This window comes from Lutjanus erythropterus, chromosome 10 (assembly GCF_056507025.1).
Source record: "Lutjanus erythropterus isolate fLutEry1 chromosome 10, fLutEry1.hap2, whole genome shotgun sequence".
NCBI lineage: Eukaryota > Metazoa > Chordata > Actinopteri > Lutjaniformes > Lutjanidae > Lutjanus > Lutjanus erythropterus.
In genome coordinates, this window is record NC_139326.1 from 42,070,152 (window position 1) to 42,096,598 (window position 26,447).

General features: G+C 39.2%; 1 protein-coding gene across 1 annotated transcript in view; it reads right to left on the minus strand.

The window, feature by feature from the left end:
- Positions 1-655: 655 nt before the first annotated feature.
- The window catches only part of arid3c (AT rich interactive domain 3C (BRIGHT-like)), a 159,849-nt gene continuing 134,057 nt past the window's right edge, over positions 656-26,447 (minus strand). Inside the window, exons 4-8 of the mRNA XM_084729377.1 lie at positions 20,526-20,709; positions 18,463-18,707; positions 9,847-10,137; positions 7,215-7,304; positions 656-5,728 (exon numbers count right to left, since the gene is read on the minus strand). Coding sequence (XP_084585503.1) covers positions 5,556-5,728; positions 7,215-7,304; positions 9,847-10,137; positions 18,463-18,707; positions 20,526-20,709 — 983 coding nt within the window. The 3' untranslated portion in view covers positions 656-5,555. The remainder of the gene's footprint in view (positions 5,729-7,214; positions 7,305-9,846; positions 10,138-18,462; positions 18,708-20,525; positions 20,710-26,447) is intronic.

Genomic DNA, 26,447 nt, shown 5'->3' on the forward strand with positions numbered 1-26,447 from the left:
AAACAGGAAAATCTCTTTCACCTCTACACATTTTTTACCCCTGAGCACCAAAATCCAGCATTTCTATAATGCACCGGATTCATCCAAGATGAATGAAATGGAAATAAAATAAACATTTAAAGCTTCATACACAGCTAATAAAGCGATTAGTGTCTAAAAACTACTAGCATAGCATAGCTAAAATACAAAGTAAACAATATGTTACTTGATTACATAAGTCAATTATTTTTTTCTGCATGCAGAGCTGTCACTTTCGCTTGCTTTCTCTTCTTTGCTCTGCTGTCGGATATGACCTGAAAATCAAGTGAACATGGTCACAGCTTGAAAAAGTCTTTGGTTATAAGAATGCCAGTGATTCTATGCTGTGGCCCCACAGTCATCTGAAGTGTTCAGTAATTGGCATCATTCAGCAGTATGTACAGGAGGAGGGGTTAAAGAAGAGACAGTACTGAGGACTGTGCCGGTGCTGCATTTATAAAGAGACAACCACAAGGAGACAGGACTGTCCTCTCAGAAGCACCTGTATCATGGGAATAGAAAATATGCTGTCCTGAATATGCCCTGATCCTGGACATCATACTGTGTATCACAAGCCATCTCATGGACATTTCAGTACCTCAGATTTATAAAATTTGTTTTGGGGAGAATGTTGAACATACAAACTCAGCTTGTGGTAGGCAATCTCCTTCTTTGCCATCTTTTAAGATGGAAAAATAGCACCAGGAATGGTACAGTATAAAGAAACAAAAATATGACTTACCCTTACAAAGAAATTTATCTACCATTAAAATATACAATAGTACATTTTTTCCCCCACCCATTGACTGATTTTTTGTTGTATTGATTAATGACTAATTTTTGTTGCTTTACATCTATCAAACTTAGTCTTTTTTCCACCTTAAAAGTCTCAAAGTAGTCATTGAGTTTGTCTTTTTTAATGTTCTGAATGACTGAATTTCCTGATCTGGGGCTGCCATACATATTGTGATGGTGGCTATTCTTCAATACAATTGATCATCACAAATGGTGACTGGACCTAAGATAATCATCCAGAATCTGGACATCAGCCATGTGACACTTTATATTTTCAAACATAGTATATAGGGTTGTAAATTTGATGTTCCTCACCAGAAAAACACAGTTGAAGAGAGAGTTGAAGAGCTCCTTCTGTGAGTCACCTAACATTGTGACAACTTTTTCTTCTAGACTCTGGAATCTGAATCTGCCTGACAAAACCTCTCCTATTCTGGAATTCTATTAAAGGGGAAATTCTGAACTTTTCATGTGGATGTCTAGCCAGTGTTGAAATATAAATATAAAAAATATAAAAACTATAAATTCCTCAGTGCTGCTATGACCAAGAAAACTGAGCTTGTGGAGATTTGCTGCCAGTGCCTACATGTACCTTGATGCAATGCGAGTGAGCATGTGACACCCATGCCCACAGCACCGACCAACCCTATAGCTATTATTTTGCTGGCCAAAACTTAGCATTAGGTGACAAAAATACTCATCTAGCACTCTCCCAAAGGAGGAGACTAGAAATCCAAGCTGAAATGGCCTTTAACACCAACAACATCACTATCACATCACTGGATGTCAGAACAAATTTTGCAGCAGGAGAACCCAGCTTTCTATGTCAACATAAAAGCACTGAGGAATTTATTGCTTCAGCTGACTACATTTAACATCAACACTGACTGGACTGGCATACGAAGTGCTGAATTTTGCTGTAAGGGTGGCTAACCATGTGTCTGTATGCTTCTGAGACAGATAATAACAAAGTTATCTGCCAGCACAATAAGGACACTACCACGGCTGAATCGATTCTCCAGATTTTCCAGATTAGAGAATCTGTCTGGTCCAGCTGCTTTGAAAAAACACATTAACGTCCATTAATATTGGGCTGATATCACTGATTCAGTGCTCCAGGATCAAAGTTTGAGGAAGTGATGCTTCTGGACCTTGGCTGTATCTTCCTGCAGAATTGTTGGATTGCTAAAGAACACATTTCAAGTAAACATGACAGTTATAAAGAAATCACCTTCAATAGCTCAACTGACAGCTGAGGAGTCAACTCATCTTATTAGCTGAGGATTGTCCTCTGCTGCATGACTGTGTTTCAATTTCAGCATCACTATCTATACATATAGTCACACAATATATTATTAGCTTTATCACCAGTAATCAGCATGGAGTGTTACAATCTCATCATGAAACTGAACTAGTCATATCATATTCATATTTTAAATCAAGAACTGTGAATAATCTGCATGAAAATGTGTGCATAGTGAGGAGGACAGCAACTACAAAAAAGCACAACAGACAGTGCTTAGAACCTTAGCAGCAGTAGAGTGTTGCCTTGATGGTGTTGCTACAGTCATGGTCTTTTTTTTTTTTTAGGAATTCTTCTCAGTTCTCTCCTGCAAATAAATACCTGCAACATCCCAATTTTTTTAGCAACATGTTGTCATGTGTCTATGTGTACCTTTGCATATGCTGGAACAGCCTTAGGAACAGTATGTGTGACAATTAAATCTCAGCTCAAAGGTCCTTTTCAACTGCATCTCAGTCTTTATCAGTGAAAAAGGAAAAAAAAAAACAGTCAGTAAATCGCACATCAATTATTAACAATTATCTGCAGTTCTATGTTTTAAATTAAATATCATATATGTCAAGAAATCTCCACTGATAGTCTGACAGCACAGGTACTACCAGATGCTGTGCTCCTCTTTATGTTCATGTTTTCATGCAGATAGGGCCTATTTTGATAAGCATCCCTACTGTGTCTCACAAAAGGCTGTTTTGTTGCGCCGGCACAACACTCAACATACAGTAAAAAGCACTTGTTGCTTAATTTTCTAGTATAATCTACTGTTTTTTTTCTTTGACTGAAAGCATTTTATGTTCACACAAATACATGGATATGAAACACCATGAATACACTGGCAATTAAGATTGTTGACATGGTTGTTGGCACAGTTTATAACAAATGAGGTAGATGTGTGTCAATAAAATATTCCCTTCTTTGGTATAACCATACAAAATATGAAATAAAAAAATCCAGTGATCAGTTGGAGTAAAACATTGATTTTCAAGTGGCTGTACAATAAAAATAAATGAATTTTATGAGGTATATCTTGTATTCATACTTTACTATGACTATATACAGGTAGATTGGTGAGGTATCTGCATTCAAGAAGACTCTTAAAAAGGATTTGCAAATAAAATGGTGGAGCTGAATGCAATGTTTGCAGGATCAACTATAAAAACATTATAAACAAAATCTGCAATTAAATGCTTCAACAGACTTAATAAAAACCTGTATATTTTCAAACTGGTTCTGATTTCCCTTCACAATAAAGAAATTATTTTATATCTTTATGAAAGAGAGAGAGATGAAAGAGGGAGGCTATCTGATGTTAGACACAAGTGCATAACTAAAAAACAAGAAGCCTGCATTCTATTCGAAATCTACAGTATGACTGATTTTCCACAGACTACATCTTTGTATGTCCTGCTGTCACCTTCTCTATTTCTGTTTAACTGCTGCCTACAGGCTGAAGTGCTCTACTCTTTACCAACACAGCCATTTCTCTAAGGATACAGTGGTATATGAGAACTCTTTGGATTAATTTCTTTCAAAGGCTCTGTCAGCTTTGTGCTTCAGTCCTGTAATGTCAACAGATGCCACTGATATATTCTAGTCTAGTATTTTCTTTAGTCAATGTGCATTGCAGAAGATTTCTTCAAAGAACATTGCAATCTCATGCGCTGCTGGTCTACCTCACTTTTGTAAGTATTTTCGACGACAATCAGTGGAGCAATGATGCTGATTGCAGTTTACCATCATTGATGAGGAAAGCATTTAACCAGAACAATGCTTGTCATCACATAAATTTAATCTGTCGCTGTCTCTGTACGCTCTGAAAGGCAGCGAGTAAAAGATTCTATTTCTTGTCATCCCTAGAAAGATATTCTGTAAACTTGACAAACCAGCTTGTTTTATAATAATAATTAATTCCATGATGTTTTGTTTTTTTTTCGTTTTGTTTTGTTTTTTGTGATCAGGTATATCTAATTTCAAAATCAAGCAATACTTATTTTGTGATCACAGCAAAGAAAACCTAGCAAAAACAAACAAGCAAACAAAGAAAAAACCTAATGTTGTCAGCAACCTTCCATCATAAAGGGCTTCTAAAAGAATGTAATACTCCTTGTGATGGTCATATCAGGGGTCCTTATACAGGAGCTGTGAGCAGCTCTCTTTGCTTTGTTCTTTTTTTGACATGTACACCGTGGCTGTCTCAACACAAGTTATCAGACATAATTATAAACTGTACAGTGGAACAGATTATTTGATCATTGAATTCTCTTGTTTACCTATTGATCTATTCAGCAAATTATCATAGTAACAATACATCTGGTTGCCTAACGTACTAAAAGCTATTAACTGTGTCCCAAATAGATATTATAAACTCGTCCTAACTGTGTGAAAGACTTTTTTGAATGTGGTGTTTATGTCCCTGAATGCAATACATAACATAAGAGTGGTGTAAATAAATAACTAGATGATTCCTTTCTAATATTCCCAATGGTGTTGTAACCTCCAGTTAACTGACTGTGTACATGTGCATTTTCTTATCTTCTTCAGTTCCTTGTATACTGTGTGCTATCAACATTCATTGTCTGAATAATAAACAGTGCTAAATTGGCAATATGACTATTGGCCCTCTAACATGTTAATGTGATTGTGATAACTCACACATGTATAATATCAGTATACAGTATGGTATTAGGACACACTGTTACTAGTTGCTGCTGCTGTTGGATAGTTAACCATTCATAGGTGTTCCCTTCTAATATGACTGCATGGATACACACTGTTAAGCAGTAGCCTTCCTACAGAATACATGATGATTTCCACACCAGATGTGCTATAAATTTCAGGTTGGATCAAAGATCACTGTATATCCTAGATGTGTTAAACCAGCATTGATTTTTTTCTTCTTTGGTATCAGCTGTAACTGGAGAGTTTATGAGGTCTGTCAGAAAGCCTTCAAACATCATCAACAACTGGAATTTCTTGCTGAAGGTTAACTGTTCAGCTGCCTCATCTTTTGACTGAAAAGTGCACAAGAGGGAATCTTCATTTGGCTTTTCCCAGGTTGCACCTTAAGTTGATGGGTGACTGTGCTTTTGAAGTGTTCCACACTGAACAGATGTCTTTTTAGAGAATGTGAAAGACAATGGTAACAAGCAAAGCAAGCAAACAATGGTAACCTCAAAACCCACTGCTAGGGGTAAGACCAGGACAGAGCTCTTGCTAAGAATTTAGTTTGCTTTTTTGTTTTACAAATTTGCTGCTTTTAAATCTGTTGTTAGCTGACCTATGTGGAATCTGATCAAGTAGATGGAGAGAAAGTCACCTTCAAAACAACTGAAGTCTATCTGATGATCATGTCTCTAACTGCTTGGTGTCTTTGACAAGAGAATGGATCTCCTCTCTGGTGAGGTGGAAAGAGGAGGTGAGGAGATGAGGAGAGACAGGAAAATCAGGGGGAGGAGTTTCTGTGCCCATGGAATGAGGAAGAGGATGAGGAAGAGGACGAAGAGCAGGACAGCTGGAATTGTGTGGGACTGGTCTTTCCCTGAGTCTGACAGTTGCTGTGTCTCCCACGGTGTCCTGTCATTGCTGCGATAGCTGACTGCCGAGCAAACAGCATGCCTGAGGAGCAAACAGCAAATCTAAGTCAGCTCAAGTGCCATCAGTAATCTTATCAAATCCAAGTGGCAATCTTGCCTGTTTTACAGCTAAACAGTCACTATATTATGTTTCTGAAAACATTTTAAGCGCACCACTTCTCTTTAAATAAACATTTTGCTACATTTTGTCAGGGCTGAATGTGACCTAAATGTGACCATAATTTCCAAATTACCCAACATGTGACTGAAGTTAGTCATCAGCATTGTGACATTCTAGGTTTTGTAATTGACAAGGTTAAACACTGAATAGTCTTAGAATGATCTATTTTTGACCATCACTGTGTGTTTCTGATGCTAATCTAATTTTAAGGAAGACTAAAAAAAGATTTTTCTTGTTCAAAAGACATTTCTACATTGCAAGGATGGAGAAGCAGATAAAATACCATTTAGAAATTTAAAAAGATAGCAAAAAAGCCAGATTCAAGCCTGTATTTAAAGTGACTTGATTAATGTAACACACACAAAACCACTGAAAGACTTCATTCAAAACTCTGCAGCTCAGCTGTTAAGCAATTCCAAGAGATAATTATTGTAATTATTTACAACAACAACAACAACAACAACAACAACAGTAATAATAATAATAATAATAATAATAATAATAATAATAATAATAATAATAATAATAATAATAACATTAATAATAACAACAACAACAACAACAACAACAACAACAATAATAATAATAATAGTTCTTCTTCTTCTTCTTCTTCTTATTATTATTATTATTATTATTACTGTTGTTGTTTTTGTTGTTGTTGTTGTTGTTATGTAATCAAAACTTCAGAGACTACAAAATTCTGACAAAACTAGAATAAATAACACCATTTAAAAATATTACACATGAAATTAAAACCAGTGAATTTAACCTTTGAACTGAAGTCAAGTTTTAAGACTTTTTAATTATATAGACAATAAAAAGACAGTCAACAGTCATATTCAGCAGTAACTGTATTTCACCATACTCATCTAGAGAACATAAAGACAGATTAAAGGGAGTATGGCAGGATGAGATGGATTAAGTCAACACTCTCTCAGAGAGACAGCTCAGATATGATGTGATGGCCACAAGGCTTATACCCTGACATGAATAGCTATGTTAAAGCAGAGAGGCGGTAATTACTTCAAGATACAGCCTACCTCCATTTACACATGCACACACATACACACAAACACACACACACACACACACACACACACACACACACACACACACACACACACACAAAATCTGGCGAGCACATAAGACAATAAGCCCCATCGACCTCGAATCCACAGGCCCAATTTTGAGATATTTAACTTTTTTAACTCTATTGGACTGCCACTTCATTACGATGGATTTTATAGCAAAGACATCAAATTGCGTAGAGGACTAAGCACCAGGGTGCTGCTATAACTTATTGAATTTCCTGCCTGCAATTACATCAGCAAACGCCCCCTCTATTTACCTGTGTAGACAACTCCATTTATTTCTATTGACATGTTGATGCTGCTAATGCCGTTGGTAGACAGGTTCAATGCGGTCTCTTGTCTATCATCTGTCAAGAGAGGAGGCAGAGAACGAGAGAGAGAAAAACTCAATATGAGCATTTAGAAAGGGAACAGAAGAAGCAAGAGAAGCGCCCCGGTGGAGTATTGGTGATAATTCAGTGAGTGACAGGATAAGGAGAGCTTTATTAAAGAGTTCTGGGGAGAAAGAACTGTCAAAAGATGTTACAGCCATTTGTACATGTCATTTATAGATGAATCCTATAGCAGCACACAGTTGGAAAACTTGGCTGAATAAATGTGACTGGTTCTGAAATAACAGACGGACAAACGGAGAACGGACAAACATTACGCACAGAGAGTAATCTCAGTGAACTGCAGTGATATCAAACCATCTGTAAACACAAATTTATCTGTCTAAGTGCATCTAGGTGGAGACAAATAATAGTGTTTGGATGTAATCTTTAAATGACAGTGTTTATGTGTGCAGGCCAGAGCCAGACGACCAGTGTGGGAATTAACCTGAGAAAGATTCCATCAAGTATCAAGTGCAAAGCCCGCTATTATGACTAATATGAGAGAGGCAGTGATGCAGACAGAAATGATATCACACTTGAGCAGATAGGCCCCTTATTCTTCCTTTAGCCTCTATCATTAAGTCATATGTGACTTATGGCTTGTCATGAGCTGTGCTGGCTGCAGCCAAAGCCCAGCAATACAGGTATTTTTACTCATGACAAGCCACTTTCTGCCTGTGGTCAAGATGAACTATTTCTTCATAACATCTATGCAGCTGAGCCACAAATTACACATGTTATATGATGAACTATGTGCACATTAGTGGTTGAGACATTTCATAGCTCGATCTCAGACAGCCTTTCTGGCAGGGCCATTAGCAGTCTTTTACACACCACGCACTGTAGACACACTGTTATTTAAGTCTGACAGGGAGCAGCTAACGAACTCAACGTTACACTTAGCACCCAATTTTGAATTATGCATTAAAATAAGGCTTACACAGTGTTTCAAAAAATACTGAATGAGTATGCCATATTTAATCTTAGACATCACTGTGTTATAATTGCCACAATCTGTTAAAGGAGCAATATGTAATAATTGTGCATTAAAAAATGGGTACTGCAGTCCAAATAGGGAGTTGGAACCATAGACTGTATATTAAATAGGTTGAAATCTTATTTAATATACACTTTATGTTTGAAGCAAGTAGCTTCCTCCTGCCGCCTCGTCCCTAGACTTGAGGAAGGTCAGACAGACTGCAGGAGCACTGCAAGATCGCTTCTTGAGTACAACACTATAAGTTAACAATAACAAGTGACAACAAGTCCTATAGTGTAAGCCAATCAGCTGTTTAAATCTGTCAGTTATCTGTCAATTTATAGCTAAGCCTGTTATCCTGAAAACAAAAACCCACTGCCCTGAAAATACACAGTTGAGTGGGAATTCAGTGACAGACTCTGTTAACAAATTACTCAATTTAACTATTATAAACATCTGCTGCTTTTAAAAGATTATTAATGATTTCTCAAGAGTCATAAACAGACAATAATTGATCCAGTGAACATTTGGCATTCATTTGAACTATTTAATATGAAATGAGCAAGTTAACTCAAGTTATGGGCCAGTATAGAAATTTCAAAGGACACCACAGCTGTACTGTTGTTGTCAGAGAAACAAGTATTTGAACTTGATATGTTTACTTACTGTCTCAAGACATATCATGGTCATTTTATGATTTACAGTAAATATATTACAGACTTCTCATTTGAAGCAAGATAACTTTGAATGTAAATATAAGAAAAGGCTAGCACTATCCCAGATATTAACAAATAAATGAAAAGGTCAAAACTAACAATAAGTTAGTCACTCTCTCAATACTTTCTGACTTCCCTACCCTGTCTGTAGCACTCAGCCCTGAGTGCACTGCTTCCCACTGACGACAAAACATCTCACAAATATGTAGCCTAATTTTTTTTAAAAGGCTCAGCAATTTCTTAAAACAGCTCAACAACTCTTAAACATTACTCATTTATTGGAGACTGTTTTCAGCAGCAGATTAATCCACACTTGGTCTTGGTCTTGGTCTAGTGAGTACTAGAAACAGTGGGACTGTTTATGCGGGACTGAGTTCAGATAAACTACAGTGTGTGTGCTCATGGAAATGAAAAAACATGTCACCCAGTGCAACAGTGTGGCTCACTGATATGCTTTTATAGGTTTTGGAAAACAATGCAGTTCTATGGCACAGCAGAAGAAGATATATCAGGCTTTGAAGGATACATTCACTGTTGGCTTGGGTCTTTTCAGGAGATTTGTTGACTATAATAAAATAACAGGACTGTACTATAATTGCTAGTAGGGACAAAGAGGTCATGTTCTCTGTATAAGTTTATATTCTACAATTATGCAATTGTTGTTAAATTAATTAAAAATTGTCTGTGACCTTTGCATGTCTAAATACTGGCTATATCACTTGATATTACTGAATTATTTCAAATCATGACCCCCCAAAACACAGGGAACATATAAATTCCACACAAATCAGTGTACTCAAACATCCCGCGAGTGTCTTACCTCTGTTGTTGAGTTTAATGTTGAGTGGCAGCTGGGTGGCCATTGCCAGCAGGTTCTGCTGCAAGGTGTGCTGCATGATCCTCTGTTGCTCCTCTGCCACCATCATCATCTTCTTCTCTGGCGGTTCACCACTCTCTAGTTTTTCTCTCAGCTGCTCCAGGGCTGCCACTTGGACAGCTGCCGCTGCCTGAGCTGCCGCTGCCTGTGCTGCCACGGCTGCTGCACGATGGCTGCTGGGTGACATCGGGAGGGCGATTCGGCCAGGCAGGCAGCTGGCCATTATGGGCTCTTCTGAAGAGAGAAAAAACAAAAAGACTATCTGCTATACATGTTTACAGTCATGTAAATAAGCTGTATTGTGTCACCTCCTGTCCCCTTCTCATAAAGGAGTCTGATAATGTAAATAATAGTCTGTGCTGTAAACTCTCACATATCGTATTTTGTCATTGCTCTGATTGTGGCTTTATGAACATAATAATCAGAATATGAAAGAGAAGTAGGTTTAAAATATTCACAGGAAATTTAATTCCTGTGAATATTTTAAATGCACGTCTTTCATAATACAAATCACATTATTTTTAGTGGTGGTGTCACCGCATTGCTCTTTCACATCTTGTGATGAAGAATCAATTAACATTTTTAAACAATAATTAACATTTTTCATTCCAGCATTTTTGCTGTCTGGTTTAGTGGTTTTTAAACACACTGCTAACTTAAAAATTTAAGTTCCAGAGAGTAGCATTTGTATGGATGTCAATGTTTTTTTTAACATTCAAGTATTGTAATTAAAAAAAACTGTATCTCATTTGTCATATGGGGTTGATCATTCTGATATCTATCTAGCTATTCAATGAAATGTCAGCAAAAAACATTCTGGGTGTTCTGGATAAAAATCCCCTAATATGGTGCCAGGTGGCCTGCTGATCATTTTCTAATTCACAATGAAAATGGATTCACTTTGTTTTACCAATGAAGGAGGGACAGATATGTCAGTTTTGTATGATGGGATAAATTAGGCTGTCAATAACAGAGAAGGCTGAAAAACAACCCTTTAACATTTTTTGTGAAGTTTGGATTATAAGTGTTCCTTTTTGCAAACACGAATATGGCACACAAGCATGCAGTTGGTCTGATGAAACAGTCTGGTGAAAGAGAATGATAAGGTTCAAGTTAATTTTGGTCTTGGTGCAATCACCAGGTCAGATCCCAAATAAACACATTCTTTTTCCTGTCTCTCTGAAAGATGATTCATTTCCTCCTGAGGAATACTGCACACAATCACATCTTTTTCAGAAATTGTTGCATGATTACCCGACCACTTAAGAAGAAGTTCTTGCATTTGCATGTCAGAAATTGATTACACAAGCGTGTAGTGCCCCATTGCTATGCATTCATACTCATGCAAACTTGTGGGCAGTTTGTTCATTCCCTCCAAAGAGGAAACATCTTGCAGGACTTCCTCATTCTCATTTCCAAGACACACTTTGAACCACAAAGAACATGGGAGCTTCTTTGATTACAGGTCCTCAAGGAAAAAAGGTGGCTGACTGCTATGTCTAGTGTGCCATGAAGATATCGACCATTTCTAAAGCAAAGGGTAACAGGACCCAAGGTGACTGTATGTGTGGGCCCAGTCAGAAATACATAAAGAAAGAACTATATAAATCTGCACACAAGCCTATGCTAAACCATAGTTACCCTATATCTTAACCAACAGACATGGGGCCCACATGGCATGTTAGCATGCTAACTTCAGTAAATGAATGCAACACGATACAAAAATGTCTTTGACATAATCTCATAACTGTTAACATTCTGTTGATAACTCACCTCTGCTGATGTTTCACATTAAAAGCCTAGCATGGGAAGATGGCCATTATACTTACTTACCAACTGAACCACTTTAAAGCTTTTAAGCTGAAATCTCTGTGAAGGAAGTGTAACATTTCATAAACAGTTGCTTACCTCTCTACACAGTGGAACCAGCTACAATCAATTATTTAATGAAAACAGGTACTTATCTAACTATAAAGTAAGATGTCCCTGTCTGTATGTATGGAACTTGTTTATCTCAACAACTGTTCCTTTGATCCACTTCAGACTTGGCATGTGTGTTGCAAGGAGGTGCAGTGTTGAATTTGGATATGTGTAAATATTGAATAATCAGGTGAACAGCTCTGTGCAGTAGCAGGGACTTACTGGCATAATCAGTGTCATCGATTATGACAACACCATGTCACAAAGATGGCAGTGCCCGGTCAAAGCATGATTCCCCTGGAGAACAAGCTGCAAACTCCTCGCCCACAATTATCTAAAGTGCGGGAGTATTTTAAACAGAAACTGGAAAGTTTGGTGCTCTGTAAACTGTTATTTGGACATGGCTTATAATAACAGGACAACTGAAGTGAGAACACTAGAGCACTTTGTTAAGATGACAGTTTGTTCCTACCCCAGTATGATGTATTAGGATTATGAACAGACAGAAAGTGTTACTGTTAGTAGAAATCATTTAAAATTCATTTTCTAAATGTTTCTTCATTACCCCCATGTTAAAAGTAATTTCTGCACCACTGATTTCGTGGTAGTATCATGGGCTAATTTCTGAAGACTTTAAAGGCTATGTGTAGTGAGAAAATCCCTTACTAACATTAGAGACTGTTATTACAGTCTGTAGATTGTTTCAGTTATTTTCCTTGCTCCATGATGCAAAAGTACTTAAATAAAAAAAAATATGGATTCTCCAGTTCTGGGAGATAGTTGCTCTGACACACTGGGTTAATTAATTATATATTAATATATAGTCATTTTTCCTATTATTGTGTAATGAAAAATAATCTTTATAATAATTTCTTAATTAGTTGATAATTTCATAAAAAAAAAAAAAGTTGCTAGATTAATCAAAAATGTTAGGTGTAGCCCTAGACTTTATATCATGTAGAGAGAAGGATAAGATTAATTCTCTCTCTACATGGTGCTGTTTATACCTTTAAGGCAGGGGTATTCAACTAAAATTCAAAGAGATCCAGTTAGAGAAAATTTCCTAAAGCAAACGTCCGGAACATCATAATGTCTAACTTGTGTTATGAGAGTGATATATACTGAAGTAGTGTCGTAGTTGTATCAACGTCTACATCAGGGGGGTGTCAAACTCTTTTTAGTTCAGGGGCCACATACAGACCAATTTGATCTCAACTGGGCCAAACCAGTAAAATTAAAGCATAATCTATCGATTATTCTGCCGATTAATCAAGTAATGAGATAAGAAATATTGCGTGTTCAGCATTCTATTACATTACTTTTGTGTTATTTAAGAACGATGGTAATATACAAAATAGAAAATAAGACAGGTCTGTTAAATGAACATACCTAAATAAAGAATGTGAGTATTTTTTCCATCCCAGCAGGTCAGTGATCAGTGTTTCAGTGACTCTCTGTGGATCAGTGAATAGTGTTTTATTTATGGCAGCCCGCCACATTAAAAACATCAGCACCACAACATGATTTTCTATTTTTGGAGCTGCGCACCTTTTTCGGTTGTGTCTAGAAGGTAACTCTTTATTTGGACAACTCTTGCGAGATTTGTGTTCGTTATTTCTACTAAAATAATCAAACTCGTGCGACTTTTCGCAGGTCTAGGGTTCCCTTCTAGACACGACCCTCTCTGTCTCTCTGTCAAACTAATGATAGCAGACTGTCTGTAAACAGCACGATGTTACACTCTGCAGTGTTTCACACAAAGACTTTATTTGTGTGGACACCCAGGTTTGTTTTGTCACCAATTTTGGCATTTTTATTTTTTAATCAGTCTGAGAGGACGACGGTATCAGTGATTGATTAGTGATCAGTCTGCCCTCTTCTCCTCCCTCACCTGTTCACTCTGCTGTGAGAAGGTCTGAAAGTTTCTCACAGAAAAACACAGACTCTCCTGTTTTACGTATAAGCCTCTTTATACAGTTGTTTAATTTTATAAGTGTATCTGGTTGGTGTTGATGTCATCACGTTAGTTTCGACTGTTGTAACAAACTCTGTCATTTACAACAGTCTCCTCCACACGCAACTTCTCTGCAATTGGTCTGTGCATTTCCTGATCAGCTAAACCAGCGCCGGAAAGACTAGAAAAGTCGCGCCAGTTAAAATAGAAGCGTCCCGTCAAAATTAAAATCTCTTAATAATTTATTGGTTATAGGTCCGGGTCCGTATAGGATGGTGTGTGGGTCCGGACTCGGACCGCGGCCCGCCAGTTAGGGACCCCGGCTCTAAGGCAACCAATCCCAGTACCTGAGCTGCCTAAATTGGTCCATGACAGCAAGAGAGAGTTTGCCGACTTGAAGATGGCACTGGACCACCTACTCAGTCCCCACACTGAACTTTCTGAACATTATAAGTACCGTGTACTTATGGAGCAACTAGTCCTGGATGAAGTGCAGCTCATCACAAAGTCCTGCTGGCAATATGCACAGCCCTACACCGCCGCGATGCAGGCTCTCCAGCGGCAATATGGGCAGCCACACCAACTCGCATCTAGACCATGTAACCAGCCTGTTTCGATTTATCATGGCTCCGACAAGCCCAAATCTGACAACGGTCAACCTGCAGGGACTCGCCACTCGCCAACTCTAAGCAAGGAAGAAAAGTGTACCTCAAGGTGGTGCCAGTCACTGCAAAGTCACTGCAAACCTATGCGATCCTGGATGACGGGGCCGAACACATGACAATACTGTCAACTGCTGCTCTACACTTGAAACTCAAAGGCAAAGTCGAATCCCTCACTCTGCAGACAATCCGCTAAGACATGACACACTTTACTGGTGCACCAGTTGATTTCCATGTGGCCTCCCTCACAAAATCCTCAGAACAGCACTGGGTTAAGAGTGCCTTTACAGCCAGTCTGCTAGCCCTGTCAGAGCAATCCTACCTCGTGACAGCACTTCAAAAGTGTTATCACCACCTGAGGGGCCTCCAGGAACAGAACTTCAGTAAGGTGCAGCCACTACTGCTAATCGGTGCATATTGCACCCACCTGATCACAGCCAGGTTTGGTACCAGAGATGGACCAGCAGCTGTTCACACAGCCCTTGACTGGGCCCTCCAGGGTCCAGATGGTGTTGCGTCCCATGCTACTTCACCACTCTCAAGCCAGTGCCAGACGATCTTTACCAACACCAATCCCGTTTGGACCGAGAAGCTGTGAGCATCCTAGAAGCACGCCCTAAGAGGGTGAAGGTCAGTGACATACTTCAATATGCCACACCTCTGCTCCACATTAAAGATGCACCACTGCTAAATGCCACAGCTGATGCTGTTATGCCAATGCTCTGCAGCACAGAGCGACGGTTGGTAGGACTCAGCTAAGGCTAAAATCTTTGAAGCAGAGATCCAAAAGCTCATTGATGGATGGGTGTGTTACCAAACTCAGTGCAGAAGAAGTGGATAATTCCAATGAGTCATGGTTCAATCCCCATCATCTCGTCCATCACAGCGGCAAGGATCGTCTGGTCTTTGACTGCTCCTTCACCTACCACAGTCTCTCTCTCAATGAGCAAGTCCTCCCAGGTCCAACCCTTGGATCATCACTCATCGTGGTCCTGCTGTGATTCCGGCACTACATTGTTGCCATCAGTGGAGACATCCAGGCAATGTTCCATCAGGTTCATCTCCTACCTGAGGACCATCCATTGCTGAGGTTCCTCTGGAGAAACCTGTGAAGGGAGGAGTAACCTGATATCTACCAATGGCAGGTCTTGCCATTTGGTACAGCCAGCAGCCCGTGTTGTGCAACGTTTGCTCTGCAAAGGCACGTCAAAGACCACTGAGAGGGAAATGAAGACATCCTGCAATCCATCAAGCAGGCGTTCTATGTGGACAACTGTCTCCAGAGTCTTTCAACACCAGAGTCTGCCAGGCTCCTTGTAGACAAGATGCGGCGGTGTCTAGCTCTGGGTGGATTTGGAAACCAGCAGTGGGCGAGCAATGTCTCATCATTACGTCTCACTGTCCAACTGATCGACTTGGCTACAGTTCCAAGCCAACAGAGAGTAAGACTACTAGCACCTTATATATGTGGCACATAGCCCCACTATGTGCCACATATATAAGGTGCTAGTAGTCTCACTCTCCCTTGGCTAGCCCAGCAATATGATCCATTTGGCGTCATTATTCCCTACAAAACACAGGCCAAGGTTCTTGTCCAGAAACTGTGAGTGAGGAAGAGGAGCTGCGATGACCCAAACCTCCCTCCTGACATCCTCAAGGCTTGGTCCAGCTGGGAACTCCTCGAGCTAGCAAACATCTTCATACCATCAACCTACGCACCATCGGAGGTCACCACTGAAGCCACAGACTACACCCTGTGTATCTTCTGTGACACTTCCGAACAGGCATATGGTTTGGGGCATACCTCACGACAAAGAGGGATGAAACAGTCCATGTCTCATTTGTCATGGCAAGATCTAGGGTGGCCCCTAAGCAGCAACAGTTGATGCCACAGTTAGAACTGTGGAGCGTTGACAGGAGCCCAACTTTCCTCCCTCATTCACTGAGAGCTCACCCTGCACATCACCCAGACCTTTCTCTGGACTGACTCCACCTCAGTCTTGACCTGGCTGACATCTGAGTCCTGCAGGTTTAAGGTCTTCGTGGGAACCAGAGTCTCTGAAATCCAAGACCTGACAGCTCAGCACACCTGGCGGTATGTGGACACAGCCAACAATCTCAACTGCGGCAAGACCTTGACTGAGCTGGCAGCTCCAAGTCGGTGGATTCAAGGTCCATCGTTCCTCCATGGTCCAGCTGACAAATGACCATCACTTCCTGCCTTCACGGAGCCAGAAGATGATACTGAGCTGAAGCAAAATATCTTCTGTGGCCTTACACAAACAAGCCCTGCACCTCAATCACTGGATGCCACACAGTGCAACAGTGCAACAACTGGACTAGCCACCCAGCATTTCCTTCATGGGGAAATGCCCTACCTCAGCCTAATCTTCGTGATGTGGAAGTCTTCCTGCTGAAGGCCAGCCAAGTGGACTACTTCCTGGAGGAGATTAAGTGTCTCAAGGCTGGCAAACCAGTACTGCCCAGCAGTAGGCTCAGTACCCTTTCACCAGAGATGGAGCCCACAATGGGTCTTATCTGTGTCGGTGGATGCCTTCGTCACCTTGATGCCCCTTGTTCTACTGACATCCACCCAATAATCCTCGATCCTCGCCACACAGTGACAAGACTCCTCATCCAGGATGTGGATGCATGCCTACTCCACCCAGGCTCTGATAGGGTCTTCACCGAGATCAGGTGCCAGCGCTGGGTTCTCCATGGGAGACAGGCCAATAATCATCAGAAAACTTGTGCTAAATGCAAAAAGTGGAGAGGGAAGCTGGTTGTTCCACTGATGGCAGACTTACCTCCTGTACGTCTGCGCCTCCTCAGGCCCCTGTTCTTCTCGACAGGAGTAGACTGCTTTGGACCACACACCATCAAGGTTGGGCGGCGCACTGAGAAACATGGGGAGTCATATTTAAATGTCTCACAACTCGTTGTATCCACCTGGATCTGCTGACTAGCCTTGATGCAGATGCCTTCCTCTTAGCCATGAGGCGTTTCATCACCCGTAGAGGCACCCCTTCAAAGGTTCTCTCTGATCAGGGGACAAACTTCAGAGGTGCAGAGAGGGAGCTGAGTGAGGCATTCTCTGCAATGGGGCCGCAGCTACAGGAAACAATAGCCAAGCAATGAATCATGTTTAAGTTCAATCCACCACCTTGGGAGTATGAAATACAATCTGTCAAGAAAGCTTTGCAAGTTGTTATCAGCCCTCAGTCTCTCCACGAATAAGTCCTGCCTTATTTGGTTGCCTTGGTTGAGGTGGAAGGCATCCTAAATGCCAAATCCCTAGGAACCCCTACGTGTCTTCAGATGTTGCTGACCCGGATCCTGTGGCGCCAAACATGTTGTTGATGGGGCGGCAGGATGCCTCCCTGCCACAGGTATCCTACGCTCTGGACTCACTCACCAGGAGACTGTGGTGTCATTGTCAAATGATGGTGGACCACTTCTGGGTGCAATTCCTCAGAAACTACTTACCATCTCTTCAAGTCCACCAGAAGTGGCAGTAACACACAGATGATCTCCTCCAGAACACAGTCTTGATGATTGTCAATCGTCAGCTGCCATGTGCCCATTGGCCCATCGGGAAGGTGGTCAAATTGAATGCAAGTGCCGATGGATGCATTCGGTTGGCTGAGGTCCAAGTTGGGGACAAGACTTACCTAAGACCGGTAGCACACCTTATCCAGTTGCTGGCTGTTCCGGACGATAATGCCAATTCAGGGACTCCTTGTGTCTTACAGAAACCATTCTCCATTCTACATTCTACCTTCTAAATTCTACATTCTGGATTCTCCATTCTCCATTCTCGCCCTGGTTATAGAGATGCAATTAGTGCTGTGTGGCCATATGTAAACATGAAGGAACATGCTGAGTTTGTATCAACATCAAATTAAAACATGAGCAGAGCAGGAAATTGGGAGGCTTTTTGCTACAGATTTTATTGTATTGCCTTGTTTCATTTTGTCATGTCTTAAGTTTTTGTGTATTATATCTTGTGTTGTCTTATGTTACCTTTCTTGATGACAGGCACCTGGGAGATACGGCCACTGTTGTGGGTGGGCATAGATAGGTGAGACATCTGTATCTTTGGTGAGGACAGGAGGCTGGGTGTGCCCACAGGAGAGTAATTGAAGATGGCAGAGCCATAGCTCTGCCGACGGCCTTCCCGCCGGTTGCTGTCGATAGCTGCCTGAAGCTCACCAGGGGAGCTCAGTCCCCGCTTCTCACATTCATATGGGTAGAGGTACTTCATATACCTGCAAGGAAGAAGCTGAATTCAATGATTTTACTCTGCTTTTTTTGTCAGTGTGTCACTTTGTTATACATTCATTAATTATCAATCAATCGTTTTTTGCAGGTTGGAGTGGAATTGAAAAAAAATGCTTTTGATGGCTGCAATTGGTGCATTTACATGCATTTAAGTAACAGTTGGTTCTCACCAATAGGCTTCAACATCATGTAGATCAGAAAACCAGATTCTGTAATCAGGTTAAAGGGGACACCTGATTTGCCAACTAGATTTCTCCTAGAGAACACATATATCTCTACCAAGTATAAACAAAGTATATACAAGCCAAGTATAAACAAGCCTTTGTGCTCAAGTCTGATCTATTGATCAGATCTGATTTTTTGGTTTGGCTGTTATTATACAAGTGGCTGCACTTGTAATATGAGATTCCAGTGTGAACTGGTCACAGTCCTGAACTGATCCATATGTGCAAGAGAACAATATTAGAAATATATTGATCTACTTTTTTCAGTTCTGTTCCAATATCTGAATATGGATATCTTTTTTCTTGATGTTTATTATTATTAGGGTTTAAAGGAGCATTGCTTGCCCCAGCTCACCCCTATTGTTTTTGTTCTCAATATTTTTCAATATTCTTCCATTTCTTCTTTCTTTGTTTTTATTTGTCTCTGCTAAAATATTCATGCAGCAGAAACTGTAAGATGAAAACTCACCACAATTGTCAGGTAGGTTTAAAATTCCACCAACTACTCAGGCAAAAAAAAAAAAAAAAGACACTTATTGACCGCAAAGTTGCGCTATAACAAACAAGTTTACACTTTAAAAATTACCAGCACATCCACTGAATTGTGATAGACATTTGCTTCACTGCAACCTGTTGTAAAAAAAAAAAATCATCTACATCTCTACAGGGTTTTATAATAAATGTCATGATAATCTGTTTTATTTGTTACTTTATGCTGCATTTTATGAACATATTGTGCTATGTAACAATATTATTATTATTATTATTATTATTATTATTATTATTATTATTATTATTATTATTATCACATCCAGTCAGAATATTTCACCATTTGGAATGCTCGTTGAGTGGTAATTGTGTTCTTCAACCATACTGTGGTGCCTTAGGATTCTGGCTTGTGAGGTTTTGCAGCCGATAAGCTGAGAGACAATAATTTCTCATGATGCATTGATGCAATTTTTATATTTTATGTTCTAAAATACAAATGTTACTCTTTCTTAGTGTCTGTAATGTGTCTGTTCAGAACATGGTGGTTTATGTTGGTAATTGTCATTTTTGTGCTGGTTTAGAAACTTTATAGTTGCAACCATGAGTCACTTCAACTGGAATGTCCTGTACATACGTCGGATTTTTGTTACCAGCTCTCAGGCACACTGAGATGACAATACAAAGATCTATTTAGCATTATCAACATTCAAAGAGTAAATCATGAACAACAGAATGGATAAATTATCAAACTGTGTGGAGATGTTAATTGTAAATTAATACTGGGCATCATTTCATACTACATTACAATAACTTGTTCAAAGTGTGCTGTGTGGTGTAATATACATACATACATATATATATATATATATATATATATATATATATATATATATATATATATATACATATATATATATATATATATACACACACACACACACATATATACACACACACACACACACACACACACACACACACATTTTGTACAGATTTTGTACAGATTTTGTAATGTGGCTGGCCTGGTGTTAGTAGGACAGTGTGAGTGCAGGTTACCAGTCGTCTGGGATTATCATCTGTGCTCAAACTCACTGTGTTCTGAGAGTGAAAGCTGCACTGGTAATGGAGGTAGGAAGGTTAAGGCCTTTGGTGATCTCACGCCATATTTTCTTATTGATGACTTCCACTAAGCCGCCTTTTTCTGTGACGAGCTTGTAGAGCATGTAGAGATCCAACACCTGCTTGGCCATGATAGGAATCCGATTCACTGGAGTCCCTGCAGAAAGCAAACACAGTATCCAGAATCAATTCCATTAACTTTGGTTCCTTGCATCAATAGGCTTTTGCACCTTCTTATAAGGCCAATTTATCTCAAGCTAGTCAAATGTCTGACAGCTCTGTTAACAGCAGGAAATATAACTTTCAAAAAAGTTTCTAATGTTTTATCTGAGCATCCAGTAGAAACTGCTTAATTAATTCTAAATCTATTATTTATATGACATGATTAAATTACCACTTGAGGTAAACTTTGAACAGTTGCAAATATTTAATGGCAACACACTTTCATCTCCTTTAATTATGTAATAACAAACAGCAAAATTAAAAGCTGCTCCTGAGCTGTTCACAAAACATACATATCAGGCAGGAAATAAAAGGAAAAAGTAATTAACAGGGGGAGAGAAAAACAACAGAACCACAGATAAATTAGTCTTGACTTGTTTAAAACATCTCAAAAACATTCTGTAGAAAATGGGAGGTCATCCTTTATTAATGACCGCCAACCAGCCCACCTTATTAGCAAAATAATGGGACTCACATAATAATTTGTATTTTCAATTTTATGTTAGGCTATGAAGAAGGAACAACCAGCTCTTTGTAAAGATTCAAAAGTGGTTGACCCTGAGATAATTAACCTGCATTTTGCTGATAGAGTTCCATTGTGCCCATTGGATTTACCATAATAGCAATCAATAGCTGTAGAAATATAGTGCAAACAACAGCAGTGGGATCTTTACAGCAAGGGGCGGGGGGGTGGACAGCTCTAAAGTATCGTTTGAGGTGGTAAAACCACATCAATTAAGGCCAGTAATTACGGCTTCATTTTGCGGTGCTGGCATGTGAACGAATGAGACACTATTAAAACAAAAGATTGATGTTCACAAGACAATACAAGCTGTAAGTCTGAAATTACAGTGTCTCAACATTACTGTTTGGAGTAGAAAATGCAGAGGAGGCATGATTTAGACAAAAAAAATTATTTCAGCAGCCAATGACGGAACATTACCAGCGTCACAATAGGTGTGAAGTTTATGACTAAAGAAATGATACTCCTGGGGTGGGACTTTTGTTTAGTCTGTTACCTTGATGCTTACACATAAAGGAAATTCTTATTAATGTCCTAAAAGAAATTTGCATCATGATCGTGGTAATAACAAACAGATCCATTTTACTTTGCATGCTTAACATAAAATAACAGTTGTGTTCATACTTTTAGGTATATATAGGCTATGATATGTGGAATCAAACTAATAGCTGCTGACTTGATTTCACATTGACAAGTGACAAGTGCCACGCTGGAGCACAGCGCTGAACATTATGCATGGTCACTCACTGTGTTTACATTAATTAAATCACCTAAAAATGACACAAATGACATTATGGCAAGATGGATCTGTTTTGTATAAATATTTGAGCTGTCAGTCAATTAAAATATTTAATCGCAAATTAATCACACATTCTTTTGTTTAAAATGTACCTTACAGGGATATTAACCAAAAACAATGACAAATATTCTCTAGAAATCCTAAAAGGCACTAGATTTGGCAAAAAATATGCTCAACTAATAACATGACAAACCCAAGTCCACCAGTCACAGATGAGCATATTGACATGCTCAATTTAACATTAAGGCCAAAATGCACTAAAAGCTTCAATAGAAAAGTCTTCTATGGAACCGCAGGCTAAAACTGCTGTTTTAGGAAAAGGTTGCTATTTGTATGCATTTATTTATTTATTTAGTATTATTATTGTTAATAAAAGTTAATTTCTTTAATAAAATATTGTCCTCTGAGGAGAAAAATCCTCACCTTTATTCAGCTCAGTCTATATAATGATGAAACGATGTGCAATATTCATGTTCAAGCTGATTCACTTCCAGCTGCTGATTCAAACTAAGGGTCAGGCCAATAGAACAGACCACGTGTTAATTGCATGTTCAGAGGCAATGGAGTAGGCAGCATATTTGACATGCTCTGCTAAAACGTAAATTAAAACTTAAAACTAAGGCTACGAAATATTGTTTTAAGTTTGTTGTTTTTCTTTTTAGTTAGTTCAATATCAATATCGCTCCACCAATGGCCAATAATTTGCAAAAGTACAAATTCACTGAAGGAACCTCCACTGCTGGGCCTAAAGCCGTGAGCTCGAGTGTCTCACCAACTGGTAGCAGCAGTGACTCCCCCCGACCAGGTGACAACATGGAGACGGCAGACCTGAAAGCTGAAATCCTCACGTCACTGAAAAAAGACATCAGTGTGCTGATTAGGTCGGAGCTAAAGACGGTCCTGGTCGAGGAATTTGAGACTGTCAAAACCGAATTACACGCAGTAAGAAACAGAAGTGGCAAACAACACCGCAGCAATCCGCTCCGAGATGGAGACGATGAAAACAACTATATCGGAAATGGAACACGGGCTCTCATCATGTTCAGATGACATAACTTCTCTGCTAACCAAGTTAGGAAAGCTCAAGACAGAGGTAGGATGAGGCGCTCCAGTATCCGAATACTAAATGTCCCTGATACCCCAGGCTCAAGTGCTCCAGCGCCAGTCTCCAAACTACTGAGAGAAGTTTTGAAAATGGACAAAGACGTTCTGATCGACAGGTTTTTTTGGATAGGAAGCTTCTTCCATGAATAAATAGATGTGAATACCAGGCAATAGTTATCTCAGACTACGCCCCTTTGTTGATGACCCTATGCATACCAATCTCTCATGCCAACTATTGCCCTTGGTGTCTCAGTTCATTGTTGCTCTCAGATGAAGGTTTTGTTAAGTTTATCTCAACTGAAATAACTTCCTTTCTTGAACATAACCAGACCCCAGGAATGTCCCCCTCAACAGTGTGGGAATCAATGAAGGCATATCTTAGGGGGCAAATAATTTCTCACAGTGCACAACAAAGAAAATCTTGCAATGCAAAACTTGAGCAATTAACAAATGATATTCTTAATCTAGATGTAGCACTTGCTCTTACCCCATCTAACGATTTATTTAGACAACGAGTAGTCAGTCAGAATTCAACCTATTATCAACCAGACATATTGAAAATCTCATCAATAAAACACAGAGTAGAACATACAAATTTGGTGATCACACATGACCTTAAAGACCTTTTTAAAGTTAATTTCCTCCTTCTATTGGCTCATCTGAAACAAGATTTGGAAAGTTGGAGTTTATTGCCCTTATCATTAGGAGGAAGAATTAATACAATTAAAATGAATGTGCTGCCCAAATTCTTATATGTATTTCAATGTGTCCCTGTACTTTTAGTGAAATCTTTTTTTTTTGTCCATTGACAAATTGATAATTACATTCATCTGGAATAAGAAAAACCCACGGATACGGAGAGGCATGTTACAACGACATCGCCAACATGGTGGACTATCACTCCCTAATTTTCAGTTTTATTACTACTACAACATAAGGACTATGCTGTATTGGAAGGAATCCCCATCCAATGACACTGCCCCCAAATGGTTACACTTGGAGAATTTATCCTGTTGTCCCACCTCCTCAAAACTCCCCCTTTCTGATCCTGTATCCAATACACTTCAAACCCGATTGTGAAACACTCTTAAAATTTGAAGGCAGTTCAGGCGATTCTTTTCACTCAATGAACTCTCAATGTATGCTCCCATAATGCGTAATCATCTATTTACCCCATCAACTATAGATGGTGCTTTTAATATTTGGGTTTAAAGAGGGGTTGTCACATTAGGAGATCTGTTTATTCATAATGTCTTTATATCCCTTGATCAGTTAATGCTTAAGTTTAATATTCCCAGCTCTCATTTTTTTTTTTTAGATTTTTGCAGCTTCGTAGCTTTATATCAGCATGATCCACTTACTTCCCATCGCAACCACCCAACTCTCTTCTAGACTCCATTTAGAGACTTAAAATGGAGACTGCCCTAGACAGAATACATTCCTCTTCAATTTGTTTACGGCATACAATTGTCCAATTCAAGGTTTTACATCGCCTTCACTGGTCTAAAGTGAAGCTAGCCAAGATCATGCTCAGTGTCGATCCTGTATGCGACAGATGCAGACAAGCACCAGCCACCCTTTCACATATGTTTTGGTTTTGTCCAAAACTAAATAGTTTTTGGCAGTCAATATTTAAGACCCTTTCAGAAGTTTTGGTAGTACCTATTGAACCCTCTGCTACTACTGCAATATTTGGAGTAACCCCACAAGATGTGCCCCTTCATTGCCAAGCAAAAAATATGATAGCTTTTGCATCTCTTTTAGCTAGAAGACTTATACTCCTTAAATGGAAAGAGAAGTTCCCTCCAACATTTAAAATGTGGATGAAAGATCTTATACATCATTTGGAGGGTGTGCTCAGAAATTTTATACTATATAGAAACCTTTTTTAGGACCTTTGCACTGCTAATCCCATATTACATGTATTTTATAACTTACTTAATTATAATTTTATTTTTATTTCTGTGTATATAATTTTTATATGGATTTTCTGCTATTTGTATGAATTCTCTGCTGGTTTTTTTTGCTTTTTCTTTTTCTCTTGTGTGTGTTACTGCTGTTTGTGTTAATGAAGTCAACACTGAGTATTGAATGGTACATTATTACTGTTATAAGGATGGGGCTCTGTTGGAGCAGGAACATGGGAGGGGGTGTTATATGCAGCAGAGTTTGTTTATTTTGTCTTTAGTCTTTCAGCAAAAACACCAACAAACCCTAGTCGACTCTGGGATCAGATAGAAGAGGAATGCTCATTTCACCTCTTCATATACTCTATATTCTGGAGTGTCTCCTCCTACTTTTGACATTTCAACTCACGTTGAAACCTATTGGTGTTCAGGTCCTTGTCACATTGGCCATTTCTAGTTAGATCTGCTTCCCTTAGGTCTGAGCCCATTCAGTGTGTTTTTTTAAACAGCAGGTAAATGATGTCATACAATGCAATACACACTCACAGATGACAGTGGACTTGTATTAGACTGTATTTGGATGTGTTAACAGCTCAGTGCATGATCATGATGTAATATTATTCATTGTTTCATTTCTATCAGTTCGACTGGCCTTGACCACAGCTCAGTTGGGCACATGGCATGTGGCTGAACAGACACACTGAAGGCCTCTGTCAGGACATTCTAGGTGGTTAGAGAAAGTCTCATACGCACAGAGAAAGGCTGCTACCAGGCGCCCCTATAGCTCAGTTGGTAGAGCGTGTGCACCATGTTGGTCTTCTCCAGCGGCTGCCAGTTCGACTTTCGCCTGTAGCCCATTTGCTGCATGTCAGTCCCTCTCTCTATCAACTTTCCTGTCATATCTTCAGCTGTCCTATCATAATAAAGGAAAAATAAAAGCCCCAAAATTTATTTTAAAAAAAGAAAGGCTGCTGCCATCACCACAAATATAATATACAATTGTTTTTCAGCCAATTTTTTATTTCATTTTCAGCCAACTGAATGTATTGCCCAGGACATCTATTCATTCATATTAATAACCATTTGTATGTTAAATGCCTAAAACAAAAACTACTATTATAAGATGGTAACTACATTGTGTCCTGCATTACTAAGTTGATGAATATAATGAATCATTACATGTACATATGAATCACAGCATTCTTCGCACCCATTGCATTTTATTCATGATCAGTTATGGCTTGAAAGTGGCAGAAGTGACTGTAAGTTATGAATTATGTCAATTATTTAGAATATTTGTTAATTTATTAAGTTTAGCTCTCCTTATCTTGATTGTTACA